The following is an 11,892-nucleotide window of genomic DNA, read 5'->3' on the forward strand; positions in this document are numbered from 1 at the left end:
CTTTAGTGGTCAGGTGGGTGGTGTTCATGGGCTGCACGGAGAGAGGCATCCTTCAAACCTGCACTCCACTCTGGGGGGCTGTAAATGAGATTTTAGCTGCTAAGAAGTGCTGGTGCCCTGCAGTCACCACTGAAAACCGAGGATGTGCTTTAGATGAAGGAGTTCTGAGGGCTTTGGGAAGGGTGGAGATGTTGTGGTCGGACGATTGGGGTTTGTCACCTGCTGCACGTTCATTTTGGAGCCACACTGTGCCCCTTCCAGCCCCCCAGCCTGTCTGTGCTCTGGGGCTGCCCCTGAGCCGCCTTTCCTCACGTCTTGCCGTGGGCTCTGATGTTCCAGCACCCCAAAACTCGTGTTGTCAGCAGAGCTGCAGCTCTGGCACCCCAAAGGCTGGTGCAGCAGCTCCAGCTGATGCAATGGGAGAGCAAGCAGTGACCTGTCCCATCTCAGCTCCTGGGGAGGCAAGGATCCAGCAGAGAAGAGGGGTGGGAGCCGGGGGGAGGGACGAGTCAGGGAAAACAAACCGTTTGCTGCCTTCCTCTTGCTGGTGGCTTTCATCAGAGGGAAGGCAGTGACAGCACAGTGACCCTCTGCCACAGCAGCTCCCAAAATAAACGATGATTGCATTGAAACACGAGGCTGGAGAGAGAGACCTCGGTGCTAATTTAATAAATTGCTTGCATTTAGGATTGTTGCCGGTGGGTTTTGTGCTCTGTGGTGCCACCTGGGATTCAGGGGGAGGAGGGGAGAGGCAGAAAGGCAGAAAGCTGCCCAGGCCCGTTAGCAACCGCTGGTGTGACCTCACTCCGGGTCCCGGGGGGTATGAGATCATGAGCATGCCAGAGCTCTCCGAAGGATTCGATTTGTCGGGAGCAGCAGGATGGCCTGCGAGTGATCTCATCCCCAGCCCCGGGGGAAGGGCGCTGGCTGCTGCCTCGCCGGCTGCCAGGACTTAATCCCCACTCCAAACCTCCCCAATTAGCGATTGGCCTGCGGTGACATCACTGATGACAAAGCGATCTGGGGCAACACGGCAACATTCCAGGGGAATTTCCCCTTCTCCGCGATCTTACCGAACGCGAGGGTTTTTGACGAACCCGAATCTCTCAGCCCAGATAATGTCAGTGCAGATGAAGGATCGCCCTGGGCTCGGCGTGCCCTGCCCCCCGCGTGGGACATAAACCGCTCCTCATTAGGGCCGGCCCTAAATTAGATCCCCTTGTTCCTCGGGTAAGGAATTAAAATAGAATTGTTAAAATATTAAAGTAGAAGCGATGTGGTGAGAAAAAAAGGCGCTTCACAGTTGCACCTTGTGGTTGCAGTGAGCCGGGAGGGAGTGTGTGTCGCCTCATCGAGAAGGGAAGGCTTTCCGTGCCAAACAAACACCAGGGTGGCAGGGACAGCTCTGCTGAAGGTTTGCACGGGATGTTGCCCATCTCTTTTGAGAGAGCAGCGTTTGAACCATCGTGTATCCCCCTCCTCCCCCCCTTTCTTCCTTAAGGTCCTCAGGAAGTATTTTGAATTTCAGTGCCCTGAGGGTTTGTTTTTCACCACCGGTCTTTTTATCTTTGCATTGTACAAGAGCCACCACACACCTGAGTGGGAGGGCAAGGGTAAGGATGCTGGTAAACAGATAATTGGTTTGATCTGGAAAGTTGTCAGGAAGTCTGATGTCACCTTACATTTAATCCCTGCACCTTCAGAAAGGTATAAAATCAAAGAGACTTACCTTGCTTCCCTTTTCTCATAATGAATAGCATCTACTATTTACATCCTATTAATCTGCTGCTGGTGCCCTGCACGTTAAGATGTGTGTCCATAACCTGCTCTGGAATGTAAAATAGCAAACTCTGGAAGAGCTGGGTGAGTGGCAGAGCAGGAGGAGCACTGTGACAGAATGAAGTGACAGTTCTCACTGCCAGGCACTGCAGAGTTCAGTGGCTGCAGACAAAGCAGGTCCCTGCAGCACTTCCCAGAGCGAGCACCAGCCCTGCTCTTCCTTTGGCCTCCTGGTGATTCCCATCTCCCTCGTGTGGCTTTACAGGGCAAGTTTTACCTGGTCATCGAGGAGCTGAGCCAGCTGTTCCGATCCCTGGTCCCCATCCAGCTGTGGTACAAGTACATCATGGGGGATGATCCCTCCAGCAGCTACTTCCTGGGAGGAATCCTCATCATCACCTACAGCCTCTGCAAGGTCAGCACCACCTCTTCAGTCACCTCTGGCACAGCTGAAGGGATCAAGGACCCCCTGAGGCTGTTGCTGTCACTGCCCAGGAGGGACCTGCAGGGTGGGGACACTTTGCATCCCCAGCCTGTGGGCACTGCAGAGCTGGGGAGGGTCTGTGGCTGCTCAGGGGTGTTGCATCAGCCTCATGAAGTCATTGCAGCTCTCTAATGCCTTCCTGCACAGGCTGGAGGAGCAGGGGGAGCAGTTCTGGCACGGTCAGCTGTCTCCAGGCTCCCAGAGGCAGCACTGAAAGGCAGGGTGCAGTTTAGTGTTTCCCTCCGAGCTTTCCTCTGCCTCTCCGGGCAGAGTGGGTGCTGTGTCACTCACAGCAGGCAGGGAGAGGGGTATCCCAAGTCCTGCCTGCAAGAAAACAAGTAGTTCTGCCCTGTTCCAGGTCCTGTCTGGCTGCTGCAGGTCCAGGATCCCCCGATGGACAGGGGTAATTAATGTGTCCTCAGAAATAAGGATGTGAAGAGCACAAAATCTGTCTGTATAGTTGTGAGCAGGTGTAACTTTATAATTCAGAGTCCCAAGTCTGAGGTGTAGAAATAGCTGCATTTCTAACTGTGTGTGTTGAACCCTGCCCAGGGGCAAGCAGGGGGTATCCCAGTGTTATCCATCCCTCTGAAGGAGGCCAGGTGAGTGGGGCTGGCTCCATCCCTGATCCCTGCCCGTGCCCCTGGCTTTGCAGGAGCAGACTGAAGAGCAGGGAGGAGGAAGCACATCCCAGCTGAAAACAGCTCAGAGGGGCTGAGCAGCTCTGAATCACACTGCAGCTCTCACTGCTGCAGCTCCAACTCCATGCTGTGTAGGAACAGGGCCTGTTTGACCCCTGCTGTCAAGGAATTGTCAGTTCTTGTAGGCAGGACAGGCAGAGGAGGTCGTGGGAAGTAAAGTGATTTGGTCACAGAAGGTCTGAGATCAAACCAAAAGAGTGCCAGAACAGGAGCACATGAGAGCAGTGCAGCTCCTGCACCCCCAGCAACGCCCTCAGCTCTGTGTTCCCTGCTCTGCACTCTTCTGAGGGAGAGGATTGTTGCCCCTTTCAGAGATGCCACTGCCTGGATCCCCTGCAGGCAGCAGGATCCGGCCCTTCCCTGCCCTCCTGGCAGCTCCATGGTGAGGCAGCTCCAAGATAAACCCAGGACATCATCCCTGGGTCAGGATCAGGCCTGGCAAAGGCAGCCAGGGCCAGGGGGGTGGTGGGCAGTCACTCCACGTGCTGGGGTTCCAGGTCAGTGGGATCTGTAGGTGGGCACAGGCATGGCTGAACTGCAAACCAGCACTGGCATAAGCACAGCTCTAACAGAGCTGAGCCCTCCAGAGCTGAGCTTAAATGGAGCTGCAGAGCCCAGGGCAGGGGCTGTGGGTGCAGAGCCCAGGGCAGGGGCTGTGGGTGCAGAGCTCAGGGCAGGGGCTGTGGGTGCAGAGCTCAGGGCAGGGGCTGTGGGTGCAGAGCCCAGGGCAGGGGCTGTGGGTGCAGAGCTCAGGGCAGGGGCTGTGGGTGCAGAGCCCAGGGCAGGGGCTGTGGGTGCAGAGCCCAGGGCAGGCTGTCAGGGCCAGGAGGGGCTGTTAATGCCCCCAGGGCTCGCTGGAGTGAGCAGTTTTTGGGGTTCTGTACTGTGAAGCTTCTACAGGTGGTGTGGGGTGCCCTGGAGTGGAAAAGCCACCCCATTTTGGACAGTTCTGCTGGTCTGTTCTTTAGGAGCTCCGTGAGGGCAGGACAGCTGTTTTCCAGCCAGGACTGTGGGGCACACTTGGGAAGGTGCCTTGGCTGCAGCTCATTCCCATTCCCATGACAGGCACTTTCCTTCCTCGAATTCATCCAGCTCCTCGGGGGACAGCAGAGGGACAGGCCAGGGGGAGGGTGGTAAAGCCAGGGACGTGTCCCAGGTCATTGTGTGGCAGCTCCTGAGCGTGTCCAGCTCAGGATCAGCCCCCTGCACACAGAGACTCTGCTTGGAAAGGAAGGGAAAGTGGGATCACGCTCCTCCAGCCCGGAGCACGGAGTACCAGGTGTGTGCATCCCATTTACAGCCACAGGAGCTGCAGGTCTGAGAATATCCCAGAGGAGCCCCCATTAGCAAAGCCACAAACCACAGCAGAAAAGCCACAGAAGCCAATTTGGCACCGAGAGCTCCTGGCAAAATTCCAGGGCTCAGCTGGGGCTGCAGCCCCTGCCCTGCACAGAGGGCAGGGGCACTTCCAGAGGCTTGTGTGTCCTGCGGCTCCTGAGAGCTGTCCTGGTGCCTCTCTCGGGGCTGTGTAGGCACAAACCCTCTGGTTTTGGTGAAGAAATCCCAGATGTTCACCAGGAAGAGCATTCAGGGGTTATTTTGTCCCTGTCCTGAACAGGAGCACTCACTGTCTGTGACCCAGCTGTTAAAATGATGAGGGGTGACTGATGCAACACACTGCAGTGTGTGGGTGAGAAAGGGGTGTTGGACCACTGAAACAGCAGCTTTTGGGGTACAGGGGGGGAAAAATGAAGGGGGAAAGTGGACTGGGAGAAGAGGAAAGACATCAGAGCTGGAGCAAAGGCATCAGAAGCCACACTGTAAGCAAAGCAGCCAGAGAAAGCTGCGAGTTGGCCTGTGGGAAAGAGCTGATCCTCGTTAGGAGGTGAAGAGTCCGTAGCAGTGGCAGCTCCAGTGGTAGTTGCTGACTGGAAGCATTACTGGAAGGACCCTGGGAGCCTTTTACATGCTGACTGGAAGCATTATTGGTGCCATCATTTGATTGCACAGCTAGTGCAGGATGATCTCACCGGGAGCCCACTTAGTCCTGCTAACCAAGGAAGAACAGCAGGGAGCCAACTCCAGGCACTGAGGTGCCTCTGCAGGGCTGGCCCTGCAGCATCACCCCTGCCCTGCCCTCCAGGGGGTCCAGGCAGGCCATCAGCCTGGGGGTAGCAGATCCCTTCCCTTCCCCTTTCCCTTCCCCTTCATCTTCCCTTCCTTCTGGCACCACTGTGACTTTCCCCTCCCCTCCATTTCCTGAATTTCTGGACTGTAAACACACACACACACAGAGTTTCTGAAAATTTTCTGAAATGAGACGTTTTTATTGCAGTCTTTTGACATCTGTGGCCGTGTGGGAAGTGTCAGGAAGGCACTGAAGGTCCTCTGCACCCCCCAGGTAAGGAACTGCACATAAAAGAGCAACTTCAGAGGTGAAATGGTTACTGTTGGAGGATGGAGCTGAGAATTGCTCAGTGTGTCCTTCGTGGAATAGAACCACGTGCTGTGCCATGGCTGGACAAGCTGTTCCCCCTGCCAGGGATGTTGGGAACCTCTCCTGACACCTGCCCTGTCCCAGCTGTGCTGAGAGGCTGTTCCTTTGTCTGACTGGAGTTCTGTGTGATGTGGATTAATCCCCTGAGGCCAAACCTGCAAGGATCTGACAGGACCTTGCAGTGCAGAGTGTGAGAAGGGTTTAACCAGAACCCTGCTGTGCCTTATGTGCAGTGACATTCCAAGAGACCAGGAGTTATCCCAGGCACTGCCCTGCCAGCACCGCTGTTTGGATGTGCTGCACTGACGTGCTGGGACAACAGGGACACACCCACTGAAGTTCCTGGAGCTCACCCTGCCTGTTCTGTGGGCCTGGGCTGGTCCTTTTCCCTCAGCAAGTTTCTGTTTACCCCCGTCCTGTTAAACTGGGGGAAACATTTACCCTCCACATATCTGAAAGGAAAAGTGGGTGCTGCTGCTGTTATTCCTTCTCCTGTTGTCTAACTGATAATAATAATAATAATAATAATAATAATAATAATAATAATAATAATAATAATAATAATAATAATACCTCCTATGTGTGAACACTCTGCCAGTGATGCTGAGTTCATCCCTCCAGCTCCCCGCTGAGCTCACTGAGTGTCATCATCGTTGCTGCACAAGTGGAGGCATCAAAGGGTGGAATCAGCTGCTGCCAGACCTCCCTCCCCACGCAGGGACACGACACCAGTGTCCCTCCCAGGCCTGTTTTTACACTCCCTGAGCCTCCAAACCCTTGCTCACTGGGATTTCCCCCCCCCTGTCCCCGCAGACCTACGGGGTACGTGCCACCAGCCAGCAGTGCAGCGAGGCAGGAGACATCTGTGCCATCTGCCAGGCGGAGTTCAGGGAGCCCCTGATCCTCATGTGCCAGGTAAGAGCCCAGACCCTCCTGCTGGCATTCCTTTGGTTCCTCTGCAGCTGGGAGAGGCACCTCGGGAAACATTGGCTGGGTCTTGGCCTGGGTCCTGCTGGGGGCTGTTGATGGACCAGAGGAGCTCATGGCAAGGCTGCAGGTGCTGCCCCAGCGTTTTCCCTTTGGGCTTTATCTGCTGGGGTTGGGATCCTGCATCCTGGAGGGGCAGGAAAACCCCGGGCACAGGGAAGGGAGGGGGTGGGATAGGAGCTCTCTGGCATTCATGGGAAGGGGACACTGGGCACTGGGAGCAGAATAAAGCCAATGCAAGGGGCAGGGGGGGAAAAGGGGGTAAAAGTAAAGATGGAAACGTGGCAGAGAAAACCTCTCCCTGCCCTGTTAGGCCTTTTTAATGTTCCTCTCTAGTGCCATATTAAGAAATAATAAATCACTGGCTTTGGCAAACGAACTGATGTGCTGCTAATGCTGGGATTTATTTTCCACGCGGGCATCGCTGCCGTGGATCCCTCCCTGCTCCTGTGGGGACAGGGGGGCCCCTGCTGCCTGGTGACACTGCCCTTGTCCCCCCAGCACGTGTTCTGCGAGGAGTGCCTGTGCCTGTGGTTCGACAGGGAGAGGACGTGTCCCCTGTGCCGCTCGGTCACCGTGGACACCCTGCGCTGCTGGAAGGATGGCACCACCTCTGCCCACTTCCAGGTCTACTGACACAGGGCAGGGGAGAGGAAAACCTGGACAGTCACCCCGTGCCCCCATTTGGCTGCCCCCAGTGTTTGTTGTCAGCCCCTCCCAGCTCGGGCCCTCCAGGAGCACCAGAACAGCCGGCACCGGCCAGGAACTGCGGCCTCCGAGGCAAGGGCAGGTGGTTTGTGTGGTTCAGCCAAGGGTTTTCCCTGAGCTGGTGTGGTTATGAACTGCTTGGGATGTTCCCTGCCTCCCTGTCCTTTCAGCATGGACAAATCCCGCGTGGACAAGGCACGGGAACTGTGGATTCCGTGGGTACGAGCCGATGTGCTGGAGCAGAGCTGTGCCTGGCTCTGCCGAGGGCTCTCCCATTCTATGGCCCCACATTCCCTGGATCCAGAGCTTTACAGGGTGGCACAGTGGCTGTTCCAGAACCTCTGGAGCTGCTCCCAAGCAGGGCTTCCTTCAGTGCCCAAAGGCCCCCTGGGGCTGGAGGATCGTCCTCTCCAGCAGCCCCGTTTGTGCAGTTGGTTCCAGCGATGGCACGCGCTGCGAGCGTAATCAAATCATTTACAAGTTGGGAAAGACCAGACAGGTGAAGCTGAGGATTACTCTTATTTTTCTTTGCAATGTTTTCCTTTTTATTTTTCATGGTGAGACTTTGTGATTTCCCAGCACATGAGAACAGTGGGAGACAGAGGGAGATTAAAGTGACAGACTCACAGGAGTCGAGTTGGATTTGTCTGGGTGAAAATCCGGCTCCAAACCAGGAGCATCCCACAAACTGAGGGGTCTCTGCACCCGCTCCAGGCCAGCCCCACTCACATCCAGCACCTGCCTGGGTCCCAAACCAGTGGGATTAAAGCTCCACATTTCCCTGGAAAGTGGCTGGAGGAGGGATGGTGGTGGGAGGCAGAGCCTGAGCAGGGAAGAGTCCAAACGTGGCTTGAGAGATGCAGGGAAGCAGAGGAGGAAAAGCTTTGCTTTCCAGGACAAAGTGATTTGATTCCCGTTGAAGGATCCTGGGAAAGCAGGGAATTAGCCCAAGGAACGTGGTTGCTGTCTGCAGTGGGAATGGCCCCTCTGGGATGGGGGAGGCAGGAAGCAGGGCTGGCAGTGGGCACAGGGATGGGGTTGTGTGTGACAGGCTGGTGTATCCATTGGGAAGAGGGAAAAAGGAGGGATTCCAGGGCAGGCAGTTCCTGAAAGGCCCCAGTGCCAGTTTTCAGGGAACCAAAGGGGTGGTGCTTCTGCTTTCCAAGGGTTTGAAAAGCCACTTCTGATTTGGTTTTTTTCCCAAATGCTCCTGGAAAATGTGTCTGGGCATGTTTGGGAGAAGGTCAGAGGGGGCCAGCACTGCAGAAAGGGTGGGATGAGCTGCTCCAGAACCAGTCAGTGACTGATTGGGCAGGAAACCAAAGGGAAAGTTTGGGAATATTTTTTGAATTCTTACAGTCTCTTTGAGGGGGGAGGACAGTTCTACCATCCAGGGGAAACTTCAGCTCCAGTGATGGGAATCTGCTGATTTCCATGGGAGGAAATCACCCTGAGAGAGGAAATAAAAACCCAGAGCCTTTTTTTTTTTTTGCCATTGAACAGTTATTTTTCTCTTTTTTTTTTAATAAAGTCCTTATAAATATGTACAAAGAGTCTCAGCATACGAAATTCCTTTTACAAAAGACAGAAGCCCCTTCCAGGCAGGACCAGGAGCCTCCGTGGGCTCTGCTCCTGCCTCGGGGAGCTGGAAACCTGCACAGTGACTCTGCTGGAGTTACACCCGTGGCATTCCCTTAGCAACGCACCTGGGGGAGACCGGGGAGTGTCCTAAGGATTGATGATGGGAAGGGTTTTGTGGTGAACTGGTGTTTGAATCGACTGGAAAGGTGATGCTGGAAATACCCATGGAATTAAAATCCCCCACCCCGAGCTGGGTTTGCTCTGCTGAGGAGCCACCTCGAAGTGATGGTGTGAGTAATTAAGAGGGTAACTAATCAAGGGGGTAACTAATCAAGGGGGGTAACCATAATGGGGGTAATTAATAAAGGCCATTTAACACCTGGAAGCTTCCAGGGAATATTTATCAAGCTCCAAAGTCACTTTCTGTAAATATTAAACCCCTCAGGGAACTCGAGCCCTCGGGTTTTCCTGCCCAGTGAGGTTGGATCAGTCACATCAGAATTCCCTCCTGTGTTCAAATAAATATTGTTGGGAAAAAAAGATCCGCTCGTTCTTGTGTTTTGTAGTTTAATTTATTTTTTTCCCAGATGTGGGCACTGGACATGCTGGAACAGCAGCTTCTCCCACTCCTGTGGAGGGCAGAGCTGTGCTTGGAAGTGCCACGTGCTGGGATATGAGAGATCCTTGTGCTGCAGGTGGAGTGTGATCCAAGCCACTGGGACTGTCCTGTGCTGGGAACAAAGGTGGCCCCTGGAATGTGAGGGGTCGAACATTCCGGCCGGGACAGGGTGAGAAGCCCAAGGCAGGAGCAGCACATGAGGATCCCTCCCCTCCACTTCCTCTGGAAGCCCAATTCCCATGTCATTCCCACTCGAAATCTCCTGGATTTTGGGCTGGCATGGCCAGTGTCCCCTCCTGGTGTGGGTCCAGCTCACACCCAGCCCAGGGGAACACGGGGACGGGGCCGACTCTGAGGCCTGGGCTGAAAACCCAATTTGCTGGGAGCAAATAACAGGTACTTTGTTATTCCCACCTCACGCTGCTGTCGAGATCCTGGACAGAGGTTTTAAACCATTCCTAGGAAAATCGAACATTAAGGTGGATGCACCTCTGTGTCCTCACTGTGGGCCGTTTTGCACGTGGCAGTGCAGTTTTCCAGCAGGGAATTGCCTCATTGCAGGCTCTGTGGACACAGAGACTGCAGCAGCTCACCCAGTTCTGTCTGCAGAGGGGCTGAGGGGCAGGCACAGCCTCTGCCAGGGCTTTTAAGACCCCTGTAATTTACTGTGATATAGAAACATGATTTTAGCGTGACAGAGACAAAACAACTCGGATGGAATTGATTCAGGAAGTGTTGGTGATTTCAGGGAATTCTTCAGTGACTGGCTGGGCTGGATGAGGGCGATCCCTGCTCTGCAGCAGGAATGGGATGGGTTTCCCCCCCCTCCTCACTCCCAGCTCCCCGGGTTGGGTGATTTGCTGCGTGTCTGTGTTGGTGATGCCTCTCCTGGGCACACAGAGGTGTCTGACAGGAGGCCTGGTCCCATTCCTTATGTTTTTACCCCTGACCATAGTTGTGGGAGAAGAGGGAGGGCTGTGGAATGTGCGTGCTGAACCCGGGCTGGGTTTGGGAGCCAGCGGGGCAGCCTGGGACTGACCCCGCCAAATCTGAGCAGCAGGACAGGAGGTGACCAGCACCCACTCTGGGCTGCTCTTCCCCCTTGGAATACAGAATTCCAGCCAGTGCTGGGAGCTGCCTTAGCCGAGGGCTGCTTTAAAAATTCATCCCGGCTTTCCCCGCAGCCGCAGGAGCGGCGGCAGCGCAGGCAGACAATGATCTCAGCCCCCCTGAAACCCGAGATGGGGCCTTTTGTTTCCCTTCAGAAAAAAAAGCATTCCCTGGTCCTCTCCCAGCTGATCCAAACCCGGGGCTGCGAGAAAACAAGCAGGGGGAGAGAGGAACTGTGCTGGTTTCCTGCCCACGAGGAGGGCACAGACACTGCCCGGCTGCGGCAGGGCAGGGAATTCACGGGGAATTCACAGGGAATTCACAGGGAGTTCACAGCGAGTTCACAGCATGCATCCCTTGCCAGTACAAACATCACCCAGGGGGAAAGCAGATCTTCTAAAAACGATAAAAACACCCCTTGTCAAAAAACGGAGGCAATTCAACAATAGCAATTACACCAGAAAATGTAAGGCTTCGACAAATCCGCGCCCTCGAGTAAGGAATTCCGGGTCTGTACAGGGAATTCTGGCTATAAAACTCCCAAATTAACCCTCAGTTCATGCTAAACATCCACTTTGGAACTACAAAAGTGAAGCAAATCGGGATTAAAGCGGGATTTGGGGCACTGGAGCTGCTCTGGACCCCACCCGGGAAGCAGCCCAGGTTTGGTTGTTCCACGGCAGCACCACGGGGCTTTAACTTTTTTGCGGAGTGTTTGGAAGCCCCCAGGAGACCAATCCCCTGGGAGCTCTGAGGTTTGGGAATCTTACAGAGGGTTGGGATGGAGGGAGAACAGCCAATCTCTGCCCTGAGGCTCATCCCTGACTGCGGGGGCTCTCCCGAGGCAGGGCTAGAACTTCCCCCTCCCTTTTCCATCACTGAGCTGTTCCAGGGGAATTGCCTCTGCGGGAAGGGCTCCAGGAGAGCCTGGAGGCTGCAGGGGCAGGAGAACCAGGGGCACTGCCCAGGGAAAATGGGATAATGCATCTGCAGGGAGGAGTGAGTTACATTCAGAGCTGACAGAGGTGAGGAATCCGCGCCCTCTGAGGGAGCTCTCCTAGCTCCTGGCCTGTCCCGGGAATGCCTCGGGACACTCCCCGGACTGGGGAAGGACAGACCTGCAGGTGCCACATCCAGCCCTCCCCCATCAGTGATTCCTGCTCCAGTGGCATTGGGTGATTCCACACACACAATTCCACCTTGGAGTGACTTGCAGAAATTCCTGTTTTTAAGACTGCCCAGTCCAGCACTGGCAGCACTGCTGGAATCACTGTTGGAATCACTCGAGGCTCCTCCTCTTGCCAAAAGAACTTACACTTCTTTCAGCAGGAGACTGAGCTGGGAGTGGGCTCAGGATGCCCAGGATTACTGAGCATCAGGCCAAAAACAGCAGGAAAATGTTTCCCTGGATCCTGAGACCATCCCA

At 55.0% G+C, this 11,892-nt stretch overlaps 1 protein-coding gene across 1 annotated transcript in view; it reads left to right on the forward strand.

Annotated features, from left to right (window-relative positions):
* RNFT2 (ring finger protein, transmembrane 2) overlaps nucleotides 1-7,235 on the forward strand; it is a 22,707-nt gene extending 15,472 nt beyond the window's left edge. The window contains exons 6-9 of the mRNA XM_027905328.1: nucleotides 2,045-2,194; nucleotides 5,300-5,365; nucleotides 6,275-6,376; nucleotides 6,950-7,235. Coding sequence (XP_027761129.1) covers nucleotides 2,045-2,194; nucleotides 5,300-5,365; nucleotides 6,275-6,376; nucleotides 6,950-7,084 — 453 coding nt within the window. The 3' untranslated portion in view covers nucleotides 7,085-7,235. The remainder of the gene's footprint in view (nucleotides 1-2,044; nucleotides 2,195-5,299; nucleotides 5,366-6,274; nucleotides 6,377-6,949) is intronic.
* Nucleotides 7,236-11,892: the final 4,657 nt, after the last annotated feature.

Source organism: Empidonax traillii, unplaced genomic scaffold (assembly GCF_003031625.1).
Source record: "Empidonax traillii isolate 1590-97213 ecotype Southwest subspecies unplaced genomic scaffold, ASM303162v1 scaffold1142:size416873, whole genome shotgun sequence".
Taxonomy (NCBI): Eukaryota; Metazoa; Chordata; class Aves; order Passeriformes; family Tyrannidae; genus Empidonax; species Empidonax traillii.